We start from the raw sequence: 26,673 nt of genomic DNA, 5'->3' as shown, positions 1-26,673 counted from the left end.
CAGTAATTTATAGTTGTATTGTCAAGTCAAGTCAAGAATATTTGTATAGCGCTTTTCACAATACAGATTGTATCAAAGCAGCTTCACAGTATTAAATTAAAATAATAATAAAACGTCCATGTTTGGTAATGCTAATCAATAGTAATATTCATTGATTAATTAAATTGAATATCCCCAACCTAACCTATTGTCCGACCTAAAAGTATGTTTTATAACCTAAAAATGTTTAATAGGCAATACTGTTGAAACATTATGTTTTATAAACATTTTAAAAAAAAATTAATATATTTTGCACTTCAGTAGTTGCATAAGTCATGTGTCATATGAAAAATATAATAATATATTAGCAACATGAAGAGTATTTTAATGTTTTCAGATGTGACATGATGGATGTATGCCAGAATAATTGTTATATCCATACTTATGAAAGAAGATACGGACAAATAATTTGCTTTTAAATGCATTTAAAATCTTGTTTGTGATTTTGATATCAAAACTCAAATTAGACTAAATGTAGATTTGGTAGCAAACTTGCAGTTTAGTCAAACATATTTATTTTATTTCCCATATGTTTTAAGCTTGTGTTATTTATCACTAGTTTATATGCATTACTACACAATGTGCTGTTGATTAAAATGCTAAATTTGATATTACATTGTGTGTGTGTGTGTGTGTGAATCGCCTTGGACTTGGTGCTGGAAACCCAAAGCACAGGACAATAGAGACACCAGAACAATATAACAATATTCATGATTCTGAAGATGAAAATATAGATTATTTTAGACGAATTTGCTTTACTCTGTCACTGACTAGATATATTTAAAATAACTTATACACTTTATACACAAATATTTCCACATTGCATTATTAAACATTATATATAGCAGTTTAATGTCTGACACTAAAACTCTGAAAACTTGATTTTTTTTTATTTTGGGTGAACTATCCTCAATACATACTGTCACTATTAACGAAACATATTGCATTTTTTTTTCCAGAAATATTGTGACATGATATATTATTATACACCCCTAATATTTACACATACACACACACACACATATGTATGTTTATAAAGTAAAACTTAGTTTTTGACTAAACAATAATGGCTTTCAGTGTGCATAACTATCTCCTCCATTGCTGGTAAAAATCAGTCTGTTGTTGTTCTTCTTCTTCTTCTTCTTCCGCCCACTCATCCTCTGCACATCTTCACCCCCGCTTCATTCACCTGCCCCTGCGTCAGAGCCCATGTCAGTGTTGCCATGGCAACGGATGATGATGATGATGATGATGATGATGCTTCTATTCTCTGATGCAGTCGGTCTACAGACGTCATCGCCTCCCATTCAGATCTGCGCATTTGTCCACGCTCCTCTTCCTCAGACTCGCCGCCTGCAGGGTTATTTATAGAAATCCACACGGCTCACAGTCAATTCATAAATGCAATTTAACTTCAAAGCAGCTTCACATCCCTCAAGATTAGGATTTCTAAATAAAGTCGTCATGTTCTCTTCCCTCCTTTAAGTGATTAAGCAAAAAACAAAGAGCTATGCAACAACGTTTTGTTTGCAAATATTCTTCTTTTTTTTTGCATACATTGTGCAGTAATGCATATAAACTAGTGATAAATAACACAAGCTTAAAACATATGGGAAATAAAATAAATATGTTTGACTAAACTGCAAGTTTGCTACCAAATCCACATTTAGTCTAATTTGAGTTTTGATATTAACTGTGTTAAAATCACAAACAAGATTTTAAATGCATTTAAAAGCAAATTATTTGGAGTATCTTCTTTCATAATTATGGATATATCAATTATTCTGGCATACATCCATCATGTCACATCTGAAAACATTAAAATACTCTTCATGTTGCTAATATATTATTATATTTTTCATATGACACATGACTTATGCAACTACTGAAGTGCAAAATAAATAAATAAAATATTTTAAAATTTTTATAAAACATAATGTTTCAACAGTATAGCCTATTAACCATTTTTATGTTATAAAATACACTTTTAGGTCGAAAAATAAAACTATAAATGCTTATAAATTGCATAATGCTTACAAGAGAGATGAAAGTCTAAAAGTGCACACAAATAAATTAAAATAACAATTAATGGTAAAATTCCATTGAATTGCATTGAATGATCCTTATATATTATTCATATCATGCATTAAGAATTTTAAATGAGTAAAAAACAAACCTAGAGCTTAATAAAACATTTTTATATATCTTAATTGAACGAGTGAATGAATCATTTAGTTTGATTCGTATTCATACATAAAAAAGTGATTTATTTATTAAAAATGTTTCAAATTAAGTGATTTATTAAGCTCTTGTTTTTTTTACTCATTTAAAATTCTAATTGAAATGCATAAATCTAAAAAAAAGGCTTATTTTTATTTATTTGAGTGCACTTGCAGACTTTCATCTCTCTTGTAAGCATTATGCAATTTATAAGTATTTATAGTTTTATTGTCCGACCTAAAAGTATGTTGCATAATATACACAGGCTATATGTTTGTTTCATAAACATTTAAAAATTTGTTTTATAGTGTAGACAATATCCTTTTCACTTCAGTTTCAGTACTTTTGCATAAATCTTGAAAAAAATATATAAAAAATGCTCTTTTTTTATTGTATTTTTGGGGAGTTTTGAGTGTGGCTGTGCATATATACACCTATTTAAATATCTAATATTTAAAGTGTATATGTACAGTGGGATCCACAAGTCTGGGGAAAAATGGGACACAAAACCTGTAAATAAATAAAGTTTTAAGACTTGGGTTTCATAAAATAAATAAGACATATTCATGTTTCCAACGCAGTCAACACGAGTGCGGATTATTCCATCAGATAAAAAAGCTAGACTGGAACTGGAACACTTGATCAAGCAAAGCCTACAACAAAGACCTTCAACATGTTCAAAACTAAAGGAACATTTTCTACCAGCCAGGCTGCCTTGTTTCCCCACCCTCGCGCGCTCTCTACGTTCGCTATGACATCAACCCACAATGCACCGCACTGTTTGCCGTTTACTCGCCGTCTCTGTGGCGACAGCGGCGAGCGCCGCCCTTTATGCAAATGAAACCGGAAGAAAACGTCATCTTTGGCCAATCTGAGCGTTCTAAAGTGACATAATGGAATTTTTAGGGATAGAAAACTTGCAAATGCGTACTGACGCCCATAGAGAACACCTCTCGCGCAAGGGAGAGACAACAATACTGTAAAACAATACCATACATCGATCAAGGGAATAAAAATAAACGTTCGAGGAAATACTTGTGCGATCAAATGCGTCGTTTGGACACCCTTCACTGGGTGTAGTAGGATGGGAATAAGCCTTTACCCAGACGAGGATATCCAAGGAATATCGAGCATTATGATGAAGAAAGATATGAGTTTGAACCTAGACGACCAGAATAGCTCGAACCTCAAGCCAGATTTGAGAGATGCCGAGGGGATTCTTAATTCACCCGATTTGGGGCTCCTCAAACTGGCTTCGCCAGAGCTGGAAAGGCTGATTATTCAGTCCAACGGGATGGTGACCACCACACCGACTTCCCAGTTCGTCTACCCGAAGTCGGTAAGCGACGAGCAGGAGTTCGCGGAGGGATTCGTCAAAGCTCTGGAGGACCTTCACAAGCAGAACCAGCTGAACGGTGGCCCGTGTGTTCCGCCGACGCTTAACCGGCTCACGAGCAGCTCTAACCTCGCCTTGCCCACGGACCTGCCCGTGTATACGAACTTAAACGCGTACGGAAGTACGACGGTGAACTATTCAACGGACACGATTCCGTTCCCTCCGCCGCCGCCCGCGCACCCAATGGCGACGCAACAACAACCGCAAAAGGACGAACCGCAAACCGTTCCGGACATGCAGAGCTTCGGGGACAGTCCTCCGCTCTCCCCCATCGACATGGACACGCAAGAGCGCATAAAGGCCGAGAGAAAGAAGCTGCGCAACCGGATCGCCGCCTCCAAATGCCGCAAGAGGAAACTCGAGCGGATTTCCCGGTTGGAAGACAAAGTGAAATCTCTGAAGAACCAGAACACGGAGCTCGCGTCCACGGCGAGCGTGCTGAGAGAGCAAGTGGCGCAGTTAAAACAGAGAGTGATGAACCACGTCAATAACGGCTGTCAGTTGCTGCCTAATCAAGTTCAAGCTTATTAAAAAAAAAGAGAGACAGTTGGGAACTTAATTGGGACAAACTACTTCGTCATAACTGCGTCTTTAACGGACAGCTCTGTCGCTTAGTCACGTGATACTACCCTGTCAATCATCTTGTCAGTTAAAATCCTCCTCATTCATTTTTTTTTATTTAATTTCCCAGCGTTTTGGAGAGAAACGTAGTCACGTTGATGTGTCGTGGGACTTTCATGTTCATAATGATGGATTTAAAGGTTAATGACCAAACGTATCCTTTACAAAAGTTCACAATGTTGTTGCAGATTAAATATAATGTGGATAACATTGAATACATATATTTTCATCAGGTTAGATACTGGTAAACCCCCCCTTTATCTAAACCTCTCTGCTTAACCGTCAGACTCGCACACCCGCCATGTTTGTAGTTTTTAACACTTTTTTTGTATTGGTGTTTGTAGTTCTAATCGAATCCTCGTCCAAACGCGGCAATATTAGCGTGCATGGATCTCAGATTCTGACCGGAAAAAGTAGACCATCTTTGGAATACTAATTTCAACATACTACGATTTGGGACACACTAATTCTAATTTCAAATACTATTTAGTATGCAAATTTCATTTAAATTAAACCGTTATTTTATTAAGCTAATTCACAAAGCGTCATGCTATGCAATGAAACTAGCGATTGTTGTTTCTCGTCGGTGTCATATATTATAGCGAGTGATCAATCAGGACTGGAAATATATCTAAATATATCTGTTTGATTGGACAAGCAGTATAACGTTTTCCTCAAATGTCACTGGAAAGTTCGCTCCAAGTATCGGCCAGATGTGTGTTGTTTGATAGCACGAGACGCTCTATCCTGTTCTTTTGGAGCTATTTTCGTTGCTTTTATTATAAAAATGTATATATTATTTTCGTTAAACCGTCATAAAGAGCCATCATTCCGCCAAAAGATATAGTCCCTGACATGACAGAATGTTGCAATGCAACGAAACTAAGGATTGTGTGATTTTATGCTGTTTTGCATCATATTTTAGCGATTGATCAATCATCCAGGACCGGAACTATATCTTTTTTTTATTTCATATCTATTTTTGATTGGGCAAGCAGCGTTCCTAAAGTTTTCCTAAAACATAACTTGAAAGTTCCCTCTTTGTATCATCCAGTCCACTGTCAGTCTGTGCGTTGCTTGGCAACACGATTGTGTTTTGGTTTCTTTTGGAACTAATTTCGGTGCTTAGATATTTTTATTAAATTGTTATTATAATAATTACAGTCATTCCAATAAAAACAAAGACAGTCCCAGACTGAATGTTGAAAATGTTCAAAACTAAAGTTTCTGATATGCTAAAAGTGTTTTGTATGGAAAATTGTTTCCGCCATGGAATAAAGGAATTTAAAAGATATTGTGACTTTTTATCTCACAATTTTTACTTTTTTCACAATTAGGAGTCTATATCTCGCAAATCTGACTATTCTTGGTAATTCTGACCATTTTTCTCGCAATTACGAGTCTATATCTCGCAAATCTGACTATTTTTGGTAATTCTGACCATTTTTCTCGCAATTGCGAGTTTATATCTTGCAATTCTGACTATTTTTTTCTCGCAATTCTGAATTTTTTCCTCGCAATTCTGCATTTCTTCTCGCAACTCTGATTTTTTTTGCAATTGTAAGTTTATATCTCGCAATTATTTTTCCGCAATTATGAGATTCTATCTCGCAATTCTGACAATTTTGTTTGCGAATTCTGATGCAATTCTGGTTATATTTTCTCGCAATTGTGAGCTTAAATCTCGCAATTCTGACAATTTTTTCTTGCGATTGTGTCTTTTTCTTACAATTGTGAGTTTATATCTCGCAATTCTATTTTTCTCGCAATTGCGAGTTAATATCTCGCAATTCGATTTTTCTCGCAATTGCGAGTTAATATCTCGCAATTCGGTTTTTCTCGCAATTGCGAGTTAATATCTCGCAATTCGATTTTTCTCGCAATTGCGAGTTAATATCTCGCAATTCGATTTTTCTCGCAATTGCGAGTTAATATCTCGCAATTCGATTTTTCTCGCAATTGCGAGTTTATATTTCACACTTCTCAGAATTTTTTTTTATAATTGTGAGATAAAAAGTCGCAATAACCTTACGTTTTATTCAGTGGCAAATTCAAGCTTCCATAGTTTTGCTTCACAGCGGTCTCTTCATGTCACGTTAGCACTACTGGAACGCTGCATTGACCAATCATGTTTTATATTTTTGTAACTATACATATATTTAGGCCTATACAACAGTTAGTCCTGGTACACTAATTGGATTACACTAGCAGTCTAGTGAGTATTTATAAGAGCACTGAATTCATTTCACTTGCACTGTATCACTAGCATGTTCTCGCCTGATCCAGAGGACTTTTTCTGGAACCGTTTTCTTCAGCAACAACAACAACAAAAGTCAGATATACTCGATATGAAGAGTTGTATAATAGCAATATCACATTGCAGTGCATCAAACCTCACAGTGCTCAGTGATGAAGTGTATTAAAACAGCAGCCTGGGAGTGTAATGATTTCATATCGCGAGGATGTGATGAAGTCAGTCCGCTAACTGTGTGTTGAAACATTATTCTGAGCTTGCCATGTCAAGTCAACCACACATTTACACTGATGCATAAAGCTCACACAACTGATCTCACCCTTCCAGTGAACCATTCATTCTCGTTGAACTGTTGAAGCGGACACTACAGGTGCTGATGTATAATGATGTTTACAATATTTTGTAGCAAATGGACTCACGGAAGCAATTACGCTACATCTCACGAGAGAAGATCTAAGCAGCTGTATTTTTGCATGCTCGAGACAAGCTCAAAACGAGTGCAACCAAACACAACAAAGATGTCATGCATGTATACGCTTCATGTTTTAAGGCCTTATCTGACGACAAGCTCTTATTAATCAACGACTGTATCTATTTTATATACAACTATTCACACAATGTCTTATTTTATGCTCTTTTTGGATTTACGTGTGTGTCGTGCTGTAAATGTAAACTTTCCACCCGTCACGTGTCCTGTACTGCCTTCATACGTTCCTAGTGTGATGATGTGTACATTAATGTCATTAAACATGTTCAATTCACTTGTTAAATTATATATTTGTGTCAATTTTATACCCCTTTGTTCTTGCATACATATATAATATAGACCTAGCCGTATTTAAACGTTTGTAGAAAAATTTGATATTGCGTCCTCTAGTGGTCGAGACACGGTACAACAACTAGTAAATTGTAAAACTCCTTACAAGTAGTACACACACTATACAAGTGAAACTGGAAAAATTAGAATATGGTGCAAAAGTTCATTTATTTCAGTAATTCAACTTAAAAGGTGAAACTAATATATTATATAGACTCATTACATGCAAAGTGAGATATTTCAAGCCTTTATTGTTATAATTTTGATTATTATGGCTTACAGATTATGAAAACCCCAAATTCAGAATTAGTATATTGTTAAAAGGTTTTCATTGTAAGCCATAATCATCCAAATTATAACAAATAAAGGCTTGAAATATCTCACTTTGCATGTTGTAATGAGTCTATATAATAAATGAGTTTCACCTTTTAAGTTGAATTACTGAAATAAATGAACTTTTGCACCATATTAAAATTTTTCCAGTTTCACCTGTATATGCAGCAAGTAAATGTATGGAATAAGAAGAGGCATCATATGTGCATTTGTATTATAAAGCACAACCCACTGTCACGGTTTCATTTTATTTCAATTTTTTTTTTTTTTTGCTATTTGTAAAACATTCAAATAAACTACTGAACATCAAAACCCACACTGTAAAAAAAATTATATTATAATTATATGACCATCATGGCAACATGTTTTTGCATTACTTTTAACTCATCAAAATAAGTTAAGTCCCCCTGTGGTGAAAATCCAGTTTTTAATGTTGTTTATGTGTCTATAGCCCCATTCACACAGCACTTTGAACCCGGCAAATTGCCGGCAAATTGCCGGAACGCCTTCTGTGTGAACGCAAACACGACCCGGGTTTAATGCCGGGATCGATGCCGGGTTGGGGACCTAGTAACATTGCCGTGTTCAGACCCGGAACGCGCGCTGTGTGAACAAAAGCCAGGACAAATGCCGTAAGGGGTGTGTCGTAGTGATGATGCACGAGCCTTCGCAATGACGTAGTTATCGTGCGACTCTGTTACTCTGTTAGAAGAAAGTTTGTGTTCGTCATCGATACAAGAAAGAACGAAAAGATGTCTGCAAACTGGACTGAAGCAGAGACCCGAGAGCTCCTTGCAATCCGCGCCGAAGCTGAGATCGTTCGCCAGCTTTGTGGAACGGTACGTGATGCGTTAGTGTACGACCGAATCCGAAAAAAAATGATAGAGCGTGCGTACCTTATACGTCACATCATAACGTCACGCGTCTATCCGGCACATACCCGGGTTGTGTGTGAACGCGCTCTCTGATTCCGGCAAATCACTGGCAGTGTGAATGAACCATTTTCAAACGAACCCGGGTCAAATCCCGGGTCACTTTATCCGTGTATTTTCCGGAATCTCTGTGTGAAAGGGGCTATAGACAGTCTCAAAAACACGGTTTGAAATCGCTGGTGTTTCTGACGTCACACACTACCTTGTAACCAATCAGATCAACGTGTGATCGTCAACCAGTGGATCTCTGAGGGATTGAGTGAGTGGAGGCGGGGCTCATTTGCATATTCATAGAGTTCATGTCAACATATTCATGTCTCAAGCTATTTTAAGGCATGACAAAAAAAGATTCAAGGAAAAAAATATGTCATTTTGGTGAGTTTTAAGGAAAAAAATGATTGACTACATGGGACTTTAATACATTTTAAACTTTTTTTATAAGTTATACAAGATTAAACTCATTTTTAAAAGTTAGTTTAATGTAATTTAAGTTGAAATTGTACTTAAAAATTTAAGGCAGCAACTTTTTTTTGTTACACTGCATGTTAACGTTCAAAACTGATGATAAATCAAGTAGATCTAAAGCAGTAATTAAATAAGTATACTGTGTTGGGTAAGTTACCGTACTCTAAAAAAAAGAAAAGTAATTACTAATTACAATCTGCAACAGTCTAATAAGATTATATTAGTATTGCATTACTTATTATACTTCTAAATCCCATATCAACCTCAACCAGTTGAACAATACAAGGATACATTAACAAGCTATTTGAATTATTTTAAATAAATAATATAACATTTTATAAATTATTATTGAATTGACCAAAGTATTTAAAGGGTGAAAGTTACATTATTATTTTTTTTTAATATTAGATGTTATTATTTTTTTGTTAAATCCACTATTGATTTATAGAATTAAATACCGTATTTAATGCAATTACATCAGAAGTAACTAATTAAATTACAGAGTAATATTTTTGAAGGGAAAAGTAATTAAATTAGAGTTACTTTTATCTTGTGTTTGGTGGAAATCTTCACAAAAGAGAGTATAAAACAAATGTTTCAGGAAAACGGTAAGTTACTGTTAGAATCAAGCCATTTTTTACAGTATATTTGTACAGTCAAGTTGGCAAAGTCCCTATATTACTGCATTAAATTCAAAATCAGAATATTGTGAAAAGGTTTTCATAAGCTGTAAGCCATAATCATCAAAATTATAACAAATAAAAGCTTGAAATATCTCACTTTGAGTCTATTAGTTTCACCTTTTAAGTTGAATTACTGAAATAAATGCACTATATTATAATTTTCCGAGTGTTATCTGTAGTACCGCATTAATGCAATATGTTTTTTGTCCAGTAGGGAGAGACCAACACCATCATATTTGCTTTCCCTGCCTATAAACATTTGATTTATACTCTCTTTTGTGAAGCTTTCCACCGCACACAATAGCTGGAGAAGAGTGAGTCCGATGGCACAGGCGTATTGACCGTGAACCCGCTGTGATAAAGCGGCTCAATTGTCCAGGAAGGGCAGCAGAAGCTCTTACATCGTCTGCTGTAATGTCACTTATCTCATTACGCCTGAGCTTGCCTATAGTTATGATGACACCTAGTTAAAACATCAGCCTCAGTTCACCGTGACAGAAATCACTTTGTTTGTTTGTTTCCATGGCGATATGTGCGTCCATTTAATGCATCCAAGCAAAAAACAAACAAAACAAAAAAACAGGCATTCATGACTTTGAGTGGAGCTCCATCAGATTATTATGTGTGTGTACTGAAGTTATTCCTGAAACGGCCTCCTGTCAAAGCCAAACACACAGATGAGTTAATTTAAACAATGGCAGGACCCTCGCTAGACAATAACTATACATGCCACAAAGATAAACGAAGAAGGAAAGACAAAATGCTTGCAGTGTTTCATGGTTACAATATTTTATATATCTTACAATATATAAAATGTAAACATTTGACTTCATATAATAATAAGTGATGTGTGTGTGTGTGTGTGTGTGTTGAGTCTCTTACAACAGGTTTACATCAAAGGTAAAAAAACACTTAATTAGTCTCAGCATCAGCTCTTTTCTCTCAGTGTCTGAAAAGGTTCATCAATGATTCAGTCTCTCAAAACCCCGCCTTTCCCAGAGCTCTGCTCTGATTGGTCAGACGGCCCAGTCTGTTGTGATTGGTCTGCTCTGCTCTGATTGGTCAGATGGCCCAGTCTGTTGTGATTGGTCTGCTCTGCTCTGATTGGTCAGATGACCCAGTCTGTTGTGATTGGTTTACTCTGCTCTGATTGGTCAGATGGCCCAGTCTGTTGTGATTGGTCTGCTCTGCTCTGATTGGTCAGATGGCCCAGTCTGTTGTGATTGGTCTGCTCTGCTCTGATTGGTCAGACGGCCCAGTCTGTTGTAATTGGTCTGCTCTGCTCTGATTGGTCAGTTGGCCCAGTCTGTTGTGATTGGTCTGCTCTGCTCTGATTGGTCAGTTGGCCCAGTCTGTTGTGATTGGTCTGCTCTGCTCTGATTGGTCCGACGGCCCAGTCTGTTTTGATTGGTCTGCTCTGCTCTGATTGGTCAGATGGCCCAGTCTGTTTTGATTGGTCTGCTCTGCTCTGATTGGTCAGATGGCCCAGTCTGTTTTGATTGGTCTACTCTGCTCTGATTGGTCAGATGGCCCAGTCTGTTTTGATTGGTCTACTCTGCTCTGATTGGTCAGATGGCCCAGTCTGTTGTGATTGGTCTACTCTGCTCTGATTGGTCAGATGGCCCAGTCTGTTGTGATTGGTCCATTTCAGCTCTTCCTCAGCTCTTGATACACAGTAACTGTTTCCATCCAAAGTTGCGATAATTAACTTATGCGCAAAATTTAAATATTGCATAAAACATTTGCGAATAAAGCAGCATTTCCATCCCATATGTTCAAGAGAATAAAATCGTCACTTCCTGTGAAATTGGCGCAAACTATCTGTAAAAAAGACGGAAGTCGCTGCAGTTGAGGAAGAGATTGCGTCTCAGAGCGTCAGACGAAGCGTAATAAACACTGTCGTTATCTTGTGTTCGGATAATGTGAGACGCTTCAGGAGGGAATTAAACCAAACCATTATGATGACAGACTTTGGCTCAGGCATTTTTTAGAATCACCAAACCAACATTTGAGATGCTGATTGGTCCGCTGGTTAGTCCAGTTATCCAATCACAGCCTCTGCTGATGCAAAGTTATTGTTGCGGGAAGTCATTGAGGGATTTATTTGGTTAACGTGTTTCCATCGTAGTTTATGTGTATGTCTTCTTATTGCATAAAAAAAAAAATGTATATGCATTTTTAGGATTTATGCGCTTCTTGGCGTTTCCATCCAACGTTTTTTTTTTTTTTTTTTTTTGCAATATCCAGAAATGTGCATACAAATTTGCATTGAATTCTCCACATGAACAACACAAACTCTTCCAGTCTCAGATAAGCTAGTGTTTGGGGGCGGAGCAAAGCAGACACTACTCACCGGCAGCCAATGAGGATCAAGGATATAATTATGCTAATTTGTTCGATTCCGAATCGCTTCTTTCTTCTGGGAGACAAAAACTCCATTTATCTGCACTTTGATCTTTGAAACTTTGCAGACATTTTACAATCACAAACAGCTTTATTACACACTACATGAAAGTTATTATCCCAAAAAGCACCAAAAAAATAAACTTTTTGGAAAAATAGTCAAAAATCTATTGGATATTAGATTTCATCACATGGAAAATATCAGATTTTCTAATTTTTCTAAAATAAATGAATGGATAATTGCGAGTGTTCTGGAAGAATTATCTTTACAATTCCAATTATTCCTAAACTAAATTAAATAATTGATATCTGTACGTCTGTTATTATGGCCCTGGTTACATACACATCACATGAAAGTGAGAAAGTAATGATAAAGTAAGCCATTCCTTTTAAAATTATGTCTATTTCAGATCAAATAATAAAATTTGCCATTTTTTTAGAAAAGCTCTTTGGACGTCCCGTTCCTTTTACAGTCACTTTCTGTATATCAGCTTCTCTTATGAATCAGAGAGCCGTTCGGTCAGACACTGATCCTGAAAGATGATAAATTCAATGAGACACACTGTTCTTTATTGAATTATGTATTTAAAAGGATCCTATTATTTTTGGCAGAGAACCGTCTCATTTCAGACCCAACAAACCGAATCCATGTGACGGAAACCCAAAAAACTCAATTCCTGTGTTTGAAATGGGTTTACCCGCTCTGTTCATCTATAGCGTCCTCAAATAAAAAGCTATTTTGCATTTTTAATCCAATTTTATGAACTTTAGAGGTGAGATAATGCATTGTGGTATTGTGGGAGACAGTTTTCTATAGTAGACACGTTTTGCAAATTGGATATTCAATACAGAAAATGTGCATTGTACTTTGTTTTTTTTTGTATCATTGAATACTATTATCGTTTTTATTATTATTTTGAATCAGTTTTAATTTTAGATTTTTCGTTATTTAAATTTTTTACGTTTTTTTGTTTAAAAAAAAGAAAATCGATATAGTTTTTACTAATCTTATTTTAGTTTTTTTAGTACATCAACTTAACTAAAATTATGTAGCCTAACTTGGCAACTATAGATATAAAAAAAGCTTGTTTTTTATATTTTATTTCAGTTAACGTTTATTTCATCTTATTTTTATATGGTTTATTTCAGTTAACGTTTATTTAATCTTATTTTTATATGATTTATTTCAGTTAACGTTTATTTTATCTTATTTTTATATGATTTATTTCAGTTAACGTTTATTTCATCTTATTTTTATATGGTTTATTTCAGTTAACGTTTATTTCATCTTATTTTTATATGGTTTATTTCAGTTAACGTTTATTTTATCTTATTTTTATATGATTTATTTCAGTTAACGTTTATTTTATCTTATTTTTTATGGTTTTAGTTTCAGTAGTTATTGTTAACCGTGTACAGTAGGCCTATACATATTATATTGATACTATTTGTACAGTATTGTTTTATTCTATTATGATTACAACCCGATTTTAACTGTGTATATTAGAGTATTAATGCAGAAAGAACACAATTATGATTAGTTTTATATTTCAAAATGCGAAAACGGCAAGAAAAAGAGAGACTACAGGCAATATTAATGGATATGAAAATGAATCACTTAAATTTGTTGACCATTTTTATAGTTTCTATATTAGCCAATTTGTTCATCAATAATCTAAAAAAGTGTGATGAGGGAAAACACTTACATTTATTAATTTAGCAGATGACTTTCGATGAAGAACAGAGAAGCGATTCATCCTATGGAGGAGTGTAAAAAAACACACACACAAAAAAAACACAAAGGAAAGATATTAATTTTTTAATACATGTTAAAGGATAATTCCGGTATTTAACACCTTGAGTCTATATTGTAGTTTGTTTTGGATGAACAAGAGTGGTGGACAAAATTTTTTTGACAATGGTTCCTCTCTCGAGTTTTTGACTATAATAGAATTGGCCATGGACCCATTTAACATTGGAGTCAATGGTCATGTCTGAAAATGTCATTAAAACAGCCAATAATGTTCGTTTACAAAACTGTTAAACTCACCGAGTGATTAGTGATGTTAGTTGATGTTCCAGAAACAAAAAGTGTTGCGAAATACAGTTTCTGTCGTGTTTTATTCGTAATTTAGTAAAATCCCATTGAATTCTGTTGAAGGACTGAGTGCTCGTTAATATAAATGCGCTACCGGAAACGGAAAGGGGGCTGTTTACATTTGGGCGATGTAGTCTTTTTGCTCGCTTCCGTTTCTCATAAGGCTAGCGAGCAGAGCTCTTTACCGCAGTTTTTGACCGCACAAATTCTAACCATATTGAAAGACGTGACCACTGACCAGTGCAATATGAAGTTGAACTCGACTGTGACCGTGAGTGTCCCGCGAGACATAAACATCGGTTATCGCCATCAAGTGGTCGGGAGTGTGCTAACGCTTCAGATTCAAATATTGAGTGGAAGTTACACGGTTCTGAAAAAATAGTTCCACTATAGCAAAATAAACGGATTGGAATCATATATTGCGACGATATATTGTTTATAATCATCAACGAACACCACTAACCACTCGGTGAGTTTAACAGTTTTGTAAACGAACATTATTGGCTGTTTTAATGACATTTTCGGACATGCCCATTGACTCCAATGTTAAATGGGTCCATGGCCAATTCTTTTATAGTCAAAAACTCGAGAGAGGAACCATTGTCAAAAAAATGTTGTCCACCACTCTTGTTCATCCAAAACAAACTACAATATAGACTCAAGGTGTTAAATACCGGAATTATCCTTTAATGCATGATGACGTTTTTGTAATTTCATTTGCTTCAGTGAATTCTCTCTCCACTCACTTCTGTTCTGCTCTTTCCCCTCTTTTTGTTGTCTCCACTGGTTTTATTCTCCAATATATATATTCTTTTGTGCTCTGGATCAAATGCAACAGAGAATGAAGCCGAGAGATGTCCTGCCTCTGTCTCGGTCCCCGTGAGATGTTCACCTCCAGCGCAGTGATAGTTTGACTAGAATAGAGAAAGGTGACATCTTGTCCTTTCAGTCCAACAGAACAGAACAATCTCAGCCACACTGACACACACAAGACGAGACGGTGTTAGTTATCATCATCATCATCATGTTCTTCATCATCTCAATCATGTTTATAATGGTCAGTCATTTGTTCAACCTGATTTTTTCTCGTCACTGTTGTTCTTCAAAATCGACTTTTTTGGTCCCACTTTATATTAAGTGGCTTTAAGTATTATGTACTTACATTGAAATTAACAATTTGATACAATGGACTTATTGTGTACATACATGTTTCTTATATTTTAAACTAATATATTATATAGACTCATTACATGCAAAGTGAGATATTTCAAGCCTTTATTTGTTATAATTTTGATGATTATTACAGATTATGAAAACCCCAAATTCAAATTTAGAATATTGTGAAAAGGTTTTCATAAGCTGTAAGCCATAATCATCAAAATTATAACAAATAAAGGCTTGAAGTATCTCACTTCGCATGTAATGAGTCTATATAATATATTAGTTTCACCTTTTAAGTTGAATTACTGAAATAAATCAACTTTTGCACCATATTCTCATTTTTCCACTTTCGAAACAGACTAAGAGAAACAACCATGCATATATATATGTTATGTACTTACATTGAAATTAATAATTTGATACAGTGGACTTATTGTGTACATACATGTTTTTACATTGTACTTATATTTTAAAAATACCAGCATGTAATTAATTTATGTATTTACATTTGTAATTACACTGTTGATCTGTCCCTTACATCTTAACCCACCCTTAAACTTAACCATACCACCACACCTGTCCCTAACCTGACCCGTATCACACCGCAATAGCAGCAAAAGTGTTTTACAATACAACATGAACACAATAAGTACATTGTACTTATTTTTCGATGTAAGGACATAGTACTTAAAGCCACTTAATATAAAGTGTGACCCCTTTTTTTAATATACGGTGTATATATATTCATAAACATTTATAATGCAAGAAAATGTTATTTTTCAAACATAAAATGCATCACGGTTTGCACAAAAATATGAAATATCAACATTGATAATAATCAGAAATGTTTCTTCAAATCATCATATTAGAATGATTTCTGAAGGATCATGTGACACTAAAGAGTAATGATGCTAAAAATTCAGCTTTGATCACAGGAATAAATATAATAATTATATTAATGTCTTTACTGTATTTTGTCATATACCGGTGAAACTGGAAAAATTAGAATATGGTGCAAAAGTTCATTTATTTCAGTAATTCAACTTAAAAGGTGAAACTAATATATTATATAGACTCATTACATGCAAAGTGAGATATTTCAAGCCTTTATTTGTAATAATTTTGATGATTATGGCTTACAGCTTATGAAAACCCCAAATTCAAAATTAGAATATTGTGAAAAGGTTTTCACCAAAGTGCGCACATAAAGTTTCCGAAAACTCGCTGCTTATTGCACTTAAACAGTCAAAAACACACAAAATAATGTCAAAATGCCGGTCTTGGCGAGTATTCCTGTAAACACAGTCAGTTCTGTTTTAAGTGAACGTGAACAGTTGAGAAAGAAAACCCGTGTAACAGTGTAATGGATCCGTGCGTCAGGTCTTAAAGGGACAGCAGCCTAATATCCCTGCTGCCAAATTATGAGACGATATTAAAAATATCTATATGACCGTTTTACCCCATGGTATCGATGTCAAAATTGTGGCCAGTGAAAATACTGAGTGGCTCGTAACTTTGGAAAAGCACTAGCCACAGTGGCTAATTAGCAAAAAAGTGAATGTCAAGCCCTGGATATATATTCACTAAACTCAATTGGCCTCCACAGTCACCAGATCTCAATCCAATAGAGCAGCTTTAGATGTGGAGGAATTACAGATTCTCATCCTGGATGTGCAGCCGACAAATCTGCAGAAACTGCATGATCATTTCATGATAATATGGACCAAAATCTCTGAGGAATGTTTCCAGCATCTTGTTGACACGGTACTAGCAAGATGTACCTTGCTATAAATGCTGGGTTGTTTTAACCCAATTTTGGGTCAAATATGCACAAACTCAGCCATTGGGTTACATTTTTAAATTGCATTTTTGATCCAACATTTGGGTTTATCAATATTTGACCCAAAATTGTGTACCTTGCTATAAATATATATAACAATGTATATATATTAGGGCTGTTATTAACACAAAACCATTTTAACGGCGTCAATTTTTTTATCGCGAGATCAACGCCTAGCAAACTTTGTAGTTTTTTTCACATGCTTTTGCAACAACTAGTAACGTTATTAAAACTACAACACCACAGCGGATCTAGCTAGACCAGAAACAAAACAACAGGCACACACTTGTTTAGGGCTTGCGAACCGGCCAAAGAGTGGACGAGAAGCGCAGCGCCAAGGACAACTCGTATCGCACAGCGGACGCGCACTTTCTCAGTTTATGGTCAGCAATAAAAACGCAGAATGGCGCCACCGGTGTGTGTACACTCATAGAGAACGAATTTTAACACCTCGTCCGGTGTGCGACTGCGACCCCCTTTAACGTTATGTTTTGAGTGGAGGAATGATGAGCGCGAGACGCCAAAATGGATGCCAATAAGATTCTGAATGGAAAAATTACTTTTAAAAAGTTGCCAAATGGTTCAATTGACAAGACCAAAGTGATCTGTGTGTTGTGTCGTTGTGAACTGAGCTGTCATCGCAGCACGTCCAGTCTGAAAAGGTCAAGCACACACACACTGATGCGTTTCTACGCCCACTCGTCAACATCAGTAACGTCACCTCGTCAGTATTTCTGTCACCCTTTTATTGATGGACAGAGTTACATTGTGTGAGAGATTATTTGCTCCAAGTGAGAATGTTAGTGTGAAATTGAACACAGTATATGTTGTTTTCAATAAAAAAACATTTGCACAAAGCAAGCCGATCCACTTTTCCATGTTGATAAGAGCATTAAAAAGAGAAAAAAATAATGGGACAAAGAAATCAAGAGACATTTAGAAAAGATAAAAATGTGTGATTAATCGCGAGTTAACTATGACATTAATGTGATTAATCGCAATTAAATATTTTAATCGTTTGACAGCCCTAATATATATATATAATATATATATATATATATATATAAAATGTCATACTATTTTGCAAAAATCTTTTCTCTTAAGACTACCTCAATGAACAGAGGAAAATATCGACACAGTGCATAACATCCCTCATCTGGTTTCCATAGGAACATAAGTCTGTGAAAATAACACAGTAACACTTAAGAAATCATAATGGCTGATCAAAAATAACCCCATAAGCAGGACTAATTCTGAATACGTGGAGAGAGTTTTAACAAAAGCCTCAGCATTATTATGAGGCCGGCCGCAGATTCGACCTCACTCAGACGTCAAGGTGAGCGAATGGTCATACTGACGTTTGGAGTAACAGTCCATTTATTATAGATGCTCTTTTGTGTCGGGGAAATGCTTTTAATTTAGCTAGAGAGGAAATATGACATGGAAAAACTGCAGGTTTTTGGAGTAGAGTTTGATTATAGTTCAGTCATGCGGAAGAAGATGCAAAACTACATGATGCAAAAAAAAAAAAGCCTTTAGGGCGAAGCTTTTAGATCTGGAGACAAAATGTGCTTCATAACAGGACACACACCCGTGCATTCATGGGAACATTCGAAAATCTTATTAATAACACTTTATTTTGATGGTGCCCTACTAAAGCAGACAGACTACAATAAACTGTGATAATGTGAGAAATGTTGAAGGCGTCTGAATACATTTTGACTGTAGTCTGTCAACTTATTCAACTAAACCTAACAGTAATACTCTAATGAGAGCTAGTTAACATGTCGACAGGTGCATTACTTATAAGAGGACCATCAAAATAAAGTGTAACCAAATCATTTAAATTTAATTTTGGATTTGAATACCCATCTCTTGCCATTTGATTTATATGATCTTCAGCTGCCCTATATTACAGTTAAAGTGGATCGTGATACTTCAAAAAGGATAAAAAAAAAGCACTATGAAAGCATCTGTCAAATCGCATTCGATTCAAAACCAGGCATCTATGACATTTGATGTCAAAATGACAAATGTTGAGCTTAAAATTGGGTCTGTTCTTCACACGAAGCAATCATATGACTTCCGAAGACTTGGAATATATATATTTTTTAATAATCATTCTAATATGCTATATATGTATATATTATGTACACACACCGGTATATATATATATATATATAATTTTTTTGCAGCATGCAGCTAATTGTCACTGTGTGCTTTTGTAGTACGGAAAAAGAACAGTTTGAAACACGTTTAGCAAATTTTCATGGAAAACTTAAAATTTTGGGTGCGCTGCTCATTTAAGAATAAATGATGAATGAATGCTCTGTCGAGCGAGGAATTATGTGAAATTCATGTCATCTTCCACACAAGGGCTAAAAAAGTAGTTTTAATGTAAAAAAAAAAAAAAACGTTTTACCCAGTAGAACTAATTGTTTTAATTTGTTATATAGCAATATAATATACCAATACTACTGTATAACTTTACTGTAAATTTACAGGTAGCTTCTAACAGTAATATAATGTATTTTCTTAAAACGTATCTTTTACAGAATGTCTGCGAATAAATATATATTTTTTCATTCTTTTGAGTACATTTTTGGAAATTCTATCCACACAATGATGGTGAAACCTACACACACACACACACACACTCACTCATTCTCACACACACACACACACACACTCATTCTCTCACACACACTCACTCATTCTCACACATACATACATACACACACACACTCACTCATTCTCACACACACACACACACATTCTCACACACACACACACACACACACACACTCACTCATTCTCACACACACACACACACACACACACACACACACACTCACTCATTCTTACACACACACACACTCATTCTCACACACACACACACACACACTCACTCATTCTCACACACACACACACACTCACTCACTCAGTCTCTCTCTCACACACACACACACACACTCACTCACTCAGTATCTCACACACACACACACACACACACACACACACACACACACACACACACACACACACACACACACTCACTCATTCTTACACACACACACACACACACACACACACACACACACACTCACTCATTCTTACACACACACACACACACACACACACACACACTCACTCACTCATTCTCTCACACGCGCACACACACACACACTCATTCTCTCACACACACATTCTCACACACACTCACACACACAGTAAATCTGTCAGGTCTGATATGCGTTTCTACAACCATCCTGAATTCCCTACAGGGGTCTTAAAGCAATATGCACAGGATTCCTATCAGAATTCAACCTTGCACACCATTTAAAATGATCGTAATGGGATCAAATGAGACCCTACTGGGTGAACTGGAATGCCTAGAGGATTTTTTACATTCTTGGAGTCAATTACATGCTATACATTTATCAAATCTCTGCTTGTCTTGTATCGGAAATACGTCCTGATACTGGACCGTTTAAATAAATCACATGTGAAGCTATAGGAGTTTTAAAAGTCCTGAAGGAACGGTTTCCGAAATACATTTTCCAAATGATTAATTTGGGTTATTCTGTAATCCTATTAAAAAAAAAAAAAGGTTTTGAGTGAGCATTACATTCCAGTCCTGTGCACATGTCGACTGGGGCTTGCAGTGATTTTGATTGATTTTTCACGTCATATTCAACTAACCCGTTTCAAGTTTAGACAATGAATGTGACAATCCAGGAATGTGAAGAAATGCTGACGCGGTTGAGACGGCCGCTCAAAACTGCTCGAATTCATCTCTGTGGCTTTCACAGTTTATTGTTTCCAAACCAACGTCAGCAAAAAGGAATCTGCTGGTTTCTGAGGAGAACTGGTATACCTGCGCTCAGACGACCAGAGGAAGATCTCATGCGTCATGAATCTCAAGTTCACGTTTCACTGTCTCAACTTTGCCGTCGGATGTTTCTCCTGAAATAAAAACAGGCACAAATAAGCTTATAGTTGTCTTACAGTTAGAGTATAGCACTATCATCAACACAGATCATTTGGATAAGTTACATAAGTTTAAAGTCCCTGTGTAGTCAATCACCAAAATTATTTATTTCAACTTTTTTCCTTGAATTTTTTTTATTTATGCCTTAAAATATCTTGAATGTAACTCGACACCCTTGCCTCATTTAGTATGCGAGGTTCTATGAATATGCAAATGAGCCCCGCCTCCACTCACTCGCTCAGCGATCCACTGGTTGACGATCACTTGTTGATCTGATTGGTTACACGGTTCTATGAATATGCAAATGAGCCCTGCCTCCACTCACTCATCAGCTCAGAGATCCACTGGTTGACGATCACACGTTGATCTGATTGGTTACACGGTTCTGTGAATATGCAAATGAGCCCCGCCTCCACTCACTCACTCACTCAGAGATCCACTGGTTGACGATCACACGTTGATCTGATTGGTTACACGGTAGTTTGTGACGTCAGAAACACCAGCGATTTCAAACCGTGTTTTTGAGACTGTCTTTGGTTCACTGCATTTTTCAGCAGAAAATACTCAGCAAGGCTGTCGACTTATGAACTTACACATGGTTTGTGTTAAAGCTTATTAAAAACACCACATATACACATAAACAACATTAAAAGCTGGATTTTCACCACAGGGGGACTAACACTTTCATGACGAGCAAACATCATCATGCAATTTTGGTCGTGTGTCTCAGGACAGTTCGAGGTTGAGATTTCTGACGTCTTTCTCCCAAGAGTCTTGTTTTTCTCCTTTCCGCTGGCCTGGGAGAAAAGCAGATAATAAAGTAGGTGTCATCTGCGGTTTTGATTCTTTCCAGTGGAAAAACAAAACAAACAAAAAAAAGTGTTTACTTCCAAGTAAATAAATACGGGAATTTAGTGAAATGTGAGGGATCTATAAACAGTGTTGTTCATTAATTGTGTCACAAGACGTGAATCATGACAAACAGTGCCAGTATCTCAGCTGACTCACATAAACAAATGCGACGGCGAACGCGCATTCGATTCTCAGACTCACGTGGGCTTGTGGGAATCGAGTTATGCCGAAAATCCCCTTTTCTGGTGCCTAGCGTCTCTCTCTCTCTGTCTCTCTCTCTCTCTCTCTCTCTCTCTCTCTCAGTCTCTCTCTCTCTCTCGTTCCCCTCCCCACTTCTCTTGGTCTCTGGCTCATGTTAGATCCTGTCTATTTCAGCAACGTATGAAACCCCACCTCCTCCTGTCTCTCTCTCTCTCTCTCCCCCTCTCTCTCTCTCTCTCTCTCTCTCTCTCTCTCTCTCTCTCTCTCTCTCGGTCTCTCGGTCTCTCTCTCTCGGCGTGGAATCCTGGCTGTGTTTAATTGCCGAGTGACAAGATCTGAGGGAAAGATCGGGAATCACATGGAGCCACTGCGTCTGTCAGCGCTTTACGAGCCCCAACCCCGGGAGAGAGAGAGCGAGAAGGTGTAGGAAGGAAGTGTTTGGAGTTTGGGGGAAAAGGGTGAGTTGAGTCTGAGAAGGGATTTTTTTTTTTTTTTTTTTTTACGCAGTGAGAAAAAAAAAACTGAGGTGTAGAGAGAGGTGAAAGACTTCAGGAGAAGGAGAGTTGAAGAAGAAAAAAAAAGGAGGGAGGGAAGGAAAGAGGCCCACTACTAGAGAAAAGGGCAACAAGCTGCGTTCGGCAAGAACGGGAGAGAACGTTGGGAAAACAAGAGTAAGTTAGAAAAAGCACCAGGAGGAAGGAAGGGGGAGGTGAGAGACAAAAAGTTGGAGAGGGGAAGTGCGGGAGAAAGAAAGAGAGACTGTAAAAACGCAGATGAGAAAAACAGACGCCGTGGATGGAGAGAGAACCAGTTGTTTTCTAAGTCGGGATTTGGGACTGGAATGCACTCGGAGAACACGACTGCGAGATTTCAAACTCATTCCTGCCACTTTTGCCTGGAGCAGGGAGTCCGACACACACCGGGACCCGTTGATGGATCATGTGTGCGTATGGAGTCGGGAATAGCCCCGTTCCCGAAGGAGTTGGGGATAGACGGAGCGGAGAGGGTCATTTCGTCAACGCCACGGCAAGTTTATGCCAAGGAAATACAGCATCCGTGCTATTCCTGGGTGGATGTACGAACGCCCAGGTGGGATTCTCCGTGCGTTACGGAGATCCGGCGGGAATGTGGATGCGTTCAGCGTTGGTATTACCCGGAGTTGCTTCATCCGTTTAATGGGGGCCATGTTTTAAGGGTCAGAGGTCAACGCTACTACTCGTCGGATCAACACTACGGACATCAGCGGGAGTGGGATGACGTCCACGGATATAACGGACATTGCACAAGGAGACGGGTGTCTTTCCGGCATCACGAAGAGCAACACTCGCCTAACGGCCCCGAGACCAGCAGACAATCAAGTCCTGGAAAACCACACAGTAATGGGGAAAACGCCGCTTTTTTCCCAACCGAGGTGCCCTCCAGCAAGTTGGGGCGCTCGAGGCTGCAGGTGAACGGATCGAAGCGGGAAATAAGGACGGGTCAGGGGGGCGTAGGTCTGGAAAACCATGGCAACCAGAGGAAAAGCAAGGGAACTGTACGGGAACAGATCAAACAAGTGGTCAATGAGCTCGAGGAAGTGCTGGGTGGTCTCAAACAGGTCCAGTTGGAGATGAAAGAGGTGAGGATGCAATAATAAATAGAGTGTTGACTGTTTAATACAAATTGAAAAATTTGGGATTGTTCATCCAAAATTCTTAAAAATATTGATTTATGAATGCATGCAATTTTTCTTGAACTGATAATTCTTTAATTTACTCACATGTTCCAAACCCGTATGACTGACCTTCCTCTGTGGAAAATAAAAGAAGATTATTTGAAGAAAATTAAGAATCAAGACTAAATTGGACCCCATTGACTTACATTGAATGTAGACATTTCTCAGAATATCTTCTGTTATTCACTGAAGTCATAGGTTTGGATAGTTCACCCAAAATCCTGTAATTTACTCTCATTCAATTCACATTTATTTGTATAGCACAAACACATCGTTTCAAATCAGCTCTACAGAAAATGCATGAGTCCACATTACAATTCAGAGTGATTTGTTATCAGAGGAAACTGTCTAAGTTATTTATTACAGAAAAGTACGTATAAAATCACACAGTTAGCTAATAATGTATTAATTTTAGGCAGAAACAATGAGCTCATTGAAGTAATGAACACTTGTTTGTTAAATTATTAGGAAAGGTGTAGCATTGGTGCATGCAATTTTTCTTAAATTGATACTTCACCCAGAATGAAAATTATTTTATTTTACTCACATGTTCCAACCAAACCCGAATTATTGATTTTCTTCTGTGGAACATAAAATAAGATTATTTGAAGAACATTGAGAACCAAACATACATTGGACCCCATTGACTTACATTGTATTTATCTCAGAATATCTTATACATGTAGGCTTCGAATGAAGCTGAAAACTTTAAATGTATTTATTTATGTGTTTATTTTATGAGCTATGAAAACTATAAAAGTATATAGACCTTATACAAAAGTAATTTCTTGAAAAATAAAAAATAAAAAAATTAGAAATTGTCAACCTACCCACTGGTTTCTAATTTACTTTTAATATTTATTTTATTTTCAACCATAAACTAATTAGATTAAATGAATTCAATTCAACTTAAATGTTTAGAGCTAAAATTACACATAGGTTATTCATAACTTATTCGGTTTAAGTTCTGCTTAATGAATTAAATTTTTTGAGTTAATTTCACATATTTTATTGAGTTAAATTAACTTTTTTTTTTAAATAAGTTAAATGTACTCATTTCGATTAGTGACTTTCACTGTTTGGAACGACAAACAGTGAAATAACATGTTGTTGGTGACCGGATACTATTAATAATGAGTTTTCTACATGCATTCATATACAGCTATGAGGAAACATTCATATAACAAGATTTGTCGCTGATTTTAGGGCTCAACATATTTGAGATGGGATTGTAATAAGCACAGAGACTGGATAAGATCAAAACTTTCATCCTGTTTAACCAGTGGAAATATAATATCTGTGTGTGTTTTTAGCAAACATCTTTGTAATAAACCTGAAAAACAGCAAAGCTAAACATCATCTGAAAGCCTTCAGAAGCCAAAACACACATCTGCCAGAAATGAACAGTCAATTATATATTCAGCAGAGCTGGAAATGTTCCACTGGGAGCTTATTGTATAGAGGAATATTGTATATTCTGGATGGGGAAGTGGCCATCACAAAGGCCTGTTAAAAGAGAACAGAATCTTAAAATCAATACCTAAAGATATCTTAATACGTGCAGATTGACATTAGAAATAATGGACTGTGCAGGACGTAAAACATTAATTGAATTATTTAGACATGCATCAAGACTCCCATAAGATGTCAGTAGATTAATGCATCACAGAGAAAGAAGCCAAAAAAAGTTATTTTATGACATATTTAATAATAATAATTGATTATGACGTGTTTTGAACAAACTTCAAAGGTGAAGGATGCGTGTTCTATATTTTCTATATCATCGCATGTAATTGAAGTCACTGAGACGTTTTTAAAGCACTGATTGGTTTGTTTGAGAGGCATGACATGAGAATTTGGGACTCAGCCAATGACGTGCGTTTAGGGGCGGGATTATGATTGATGAATGACAGATGGGCTTGATGAAACTTGCTTGGAAACCTAAAATGATTTTGTAGATGCAATCATGACAACTTACTGTAGTTTATTTTGAGTTTTTCCAAGTTATGTTAGTTTTATTTTGTTTTGTTTTACAAAAATGCAGTTTCGGTTTTGTTATCTATAATAATACGGTAATCTCAATATGATTGCAAAAACCATTGGCGTCATAGTTGGTGCAACACATTTCAATGCACCATGTTTGAATATATGAATGTGAACGTATTGGCAGAGAAGAAGAATTAGTGAATAATTCCAGTTAAAAATTATTAAATGACCACAGAAGTGCTTTTTTGTTGTGTTTAGGGGCGGGATTATGATTGATGAATGACAGATGGGCTCTAGAAGCGTCTGGGAAACTAGTTTGGAAACCTAAAATTATTTCATAGATGTTATCATGACGACTTAAGTTATGTTAGTTACATTTTTGGTTCAGTTTACAAAACTTTTGTTTCGGTTTTGTGAACTATAATAACTCAATATGATTGCAAAAACCATTGGCGTCATAATTGGTGCAACACATTTTGATGCACCGTGTTAATATGTGGATGTGAACGCATTGAAGAATAATTAGTGAATAATTCCAGTTAAAAATTATTAAATGATTACAGAAGTGCTTTTTTGTTGTGTGTTTAGGGGCGGGATTATGATTGATGAATGACAGATGGGCTCTAGAAGCGTCTGAGAAACCTAAAATTATTTCTTAGATGCAATC

General features: G+C 36.4%; 2 protein-coding genes and 1 long non-coding RNA gene across 5 annotated transcripts in view; 2 read left to right on the top strand and 1 right to left on the bottom strand.

The window, feature by feature from the left end:
* Window positions 1–935: 935 nt before the first annotated feature.
* Window positions 936–15,175, bottom strand: LOC306998670. Its single transcript, XR_013797639.1, has 3 exons — window positions 15,008–15,175; window positions 13,870–13,921; window positions 936–1,392 (listed from the first exon to the last, which is right to left on the bottom strand). It is a non-coding gene; the product is annotated as an uncharacterized lncRNA (long non-coding RNA).
* jund (JunD proto-oncogene, AP-1 transcription factor subunit) lies at window positions 2,666–5,758 on the top strand. The gene has a single exon (XM_079612895.1). It carries the CDS (start codon window positions 3,344–3,346, stop codon window positions 4,184–4,186), a length of 843 nt encoding a protein of 280 aa, XP_079469021.1. The 5' UTR covers window positions 2,666–3,343; the 3' UTR covers window positions 4,187–5,758.
* A 7,385-nt stretch (window positions 15,176–22,560) lies between the features above and the next one.
* Window positions 22,561–26,673, top strand: part of LOC306998665 (uncharacterized protein) — a 39,969-nt gene continuing 35,856 nt past the window's right edge. For all 3 annotated transcript variants that reach the window (XR_013797637.1, XR_013797638.1, XM_079612891.1), the window contains exon 1: window positions 22,561–23,924. Coding sequence is in view for 1 of the 3 variants with exons in the window: in XM_079612891.1 (XP_079469017.1) it covers window positions 23,148–23,924 (777 nt within the window). In the remaining 2 variants the exon portion in view is untranslated. The remainder of the gene's footprint in view (window positions 23,925–26,673) is intronic.

Source organism: Phoxinus phoxinus (assembly GCF_949152265.1).
Source record: "Phoxinus phoxinus genome assembly, chromosome: 5".
Taxonomy (NCBI): Eukaryota; Metazoa; Chordata; class Actinopteri; order Cypriniformes; family Leuciscidae; genus Phoxinus; species Phoxinus phoxinus.
The sequence above is the reverse complement of the archived record's forward strand: the minus strand, read 5'-3'. Positions and strand labels throughout refer to the sequence as shown.

Bases quoted from the DNA above. Each gene is read 5' to 3' on its own strand.
- jund (XM_079612895.1), top strand. From the start codon at position 3,344: ATGGGAATAAGCCTTTACCCAGACGAGGATATCCAAGGAATATCGAGC.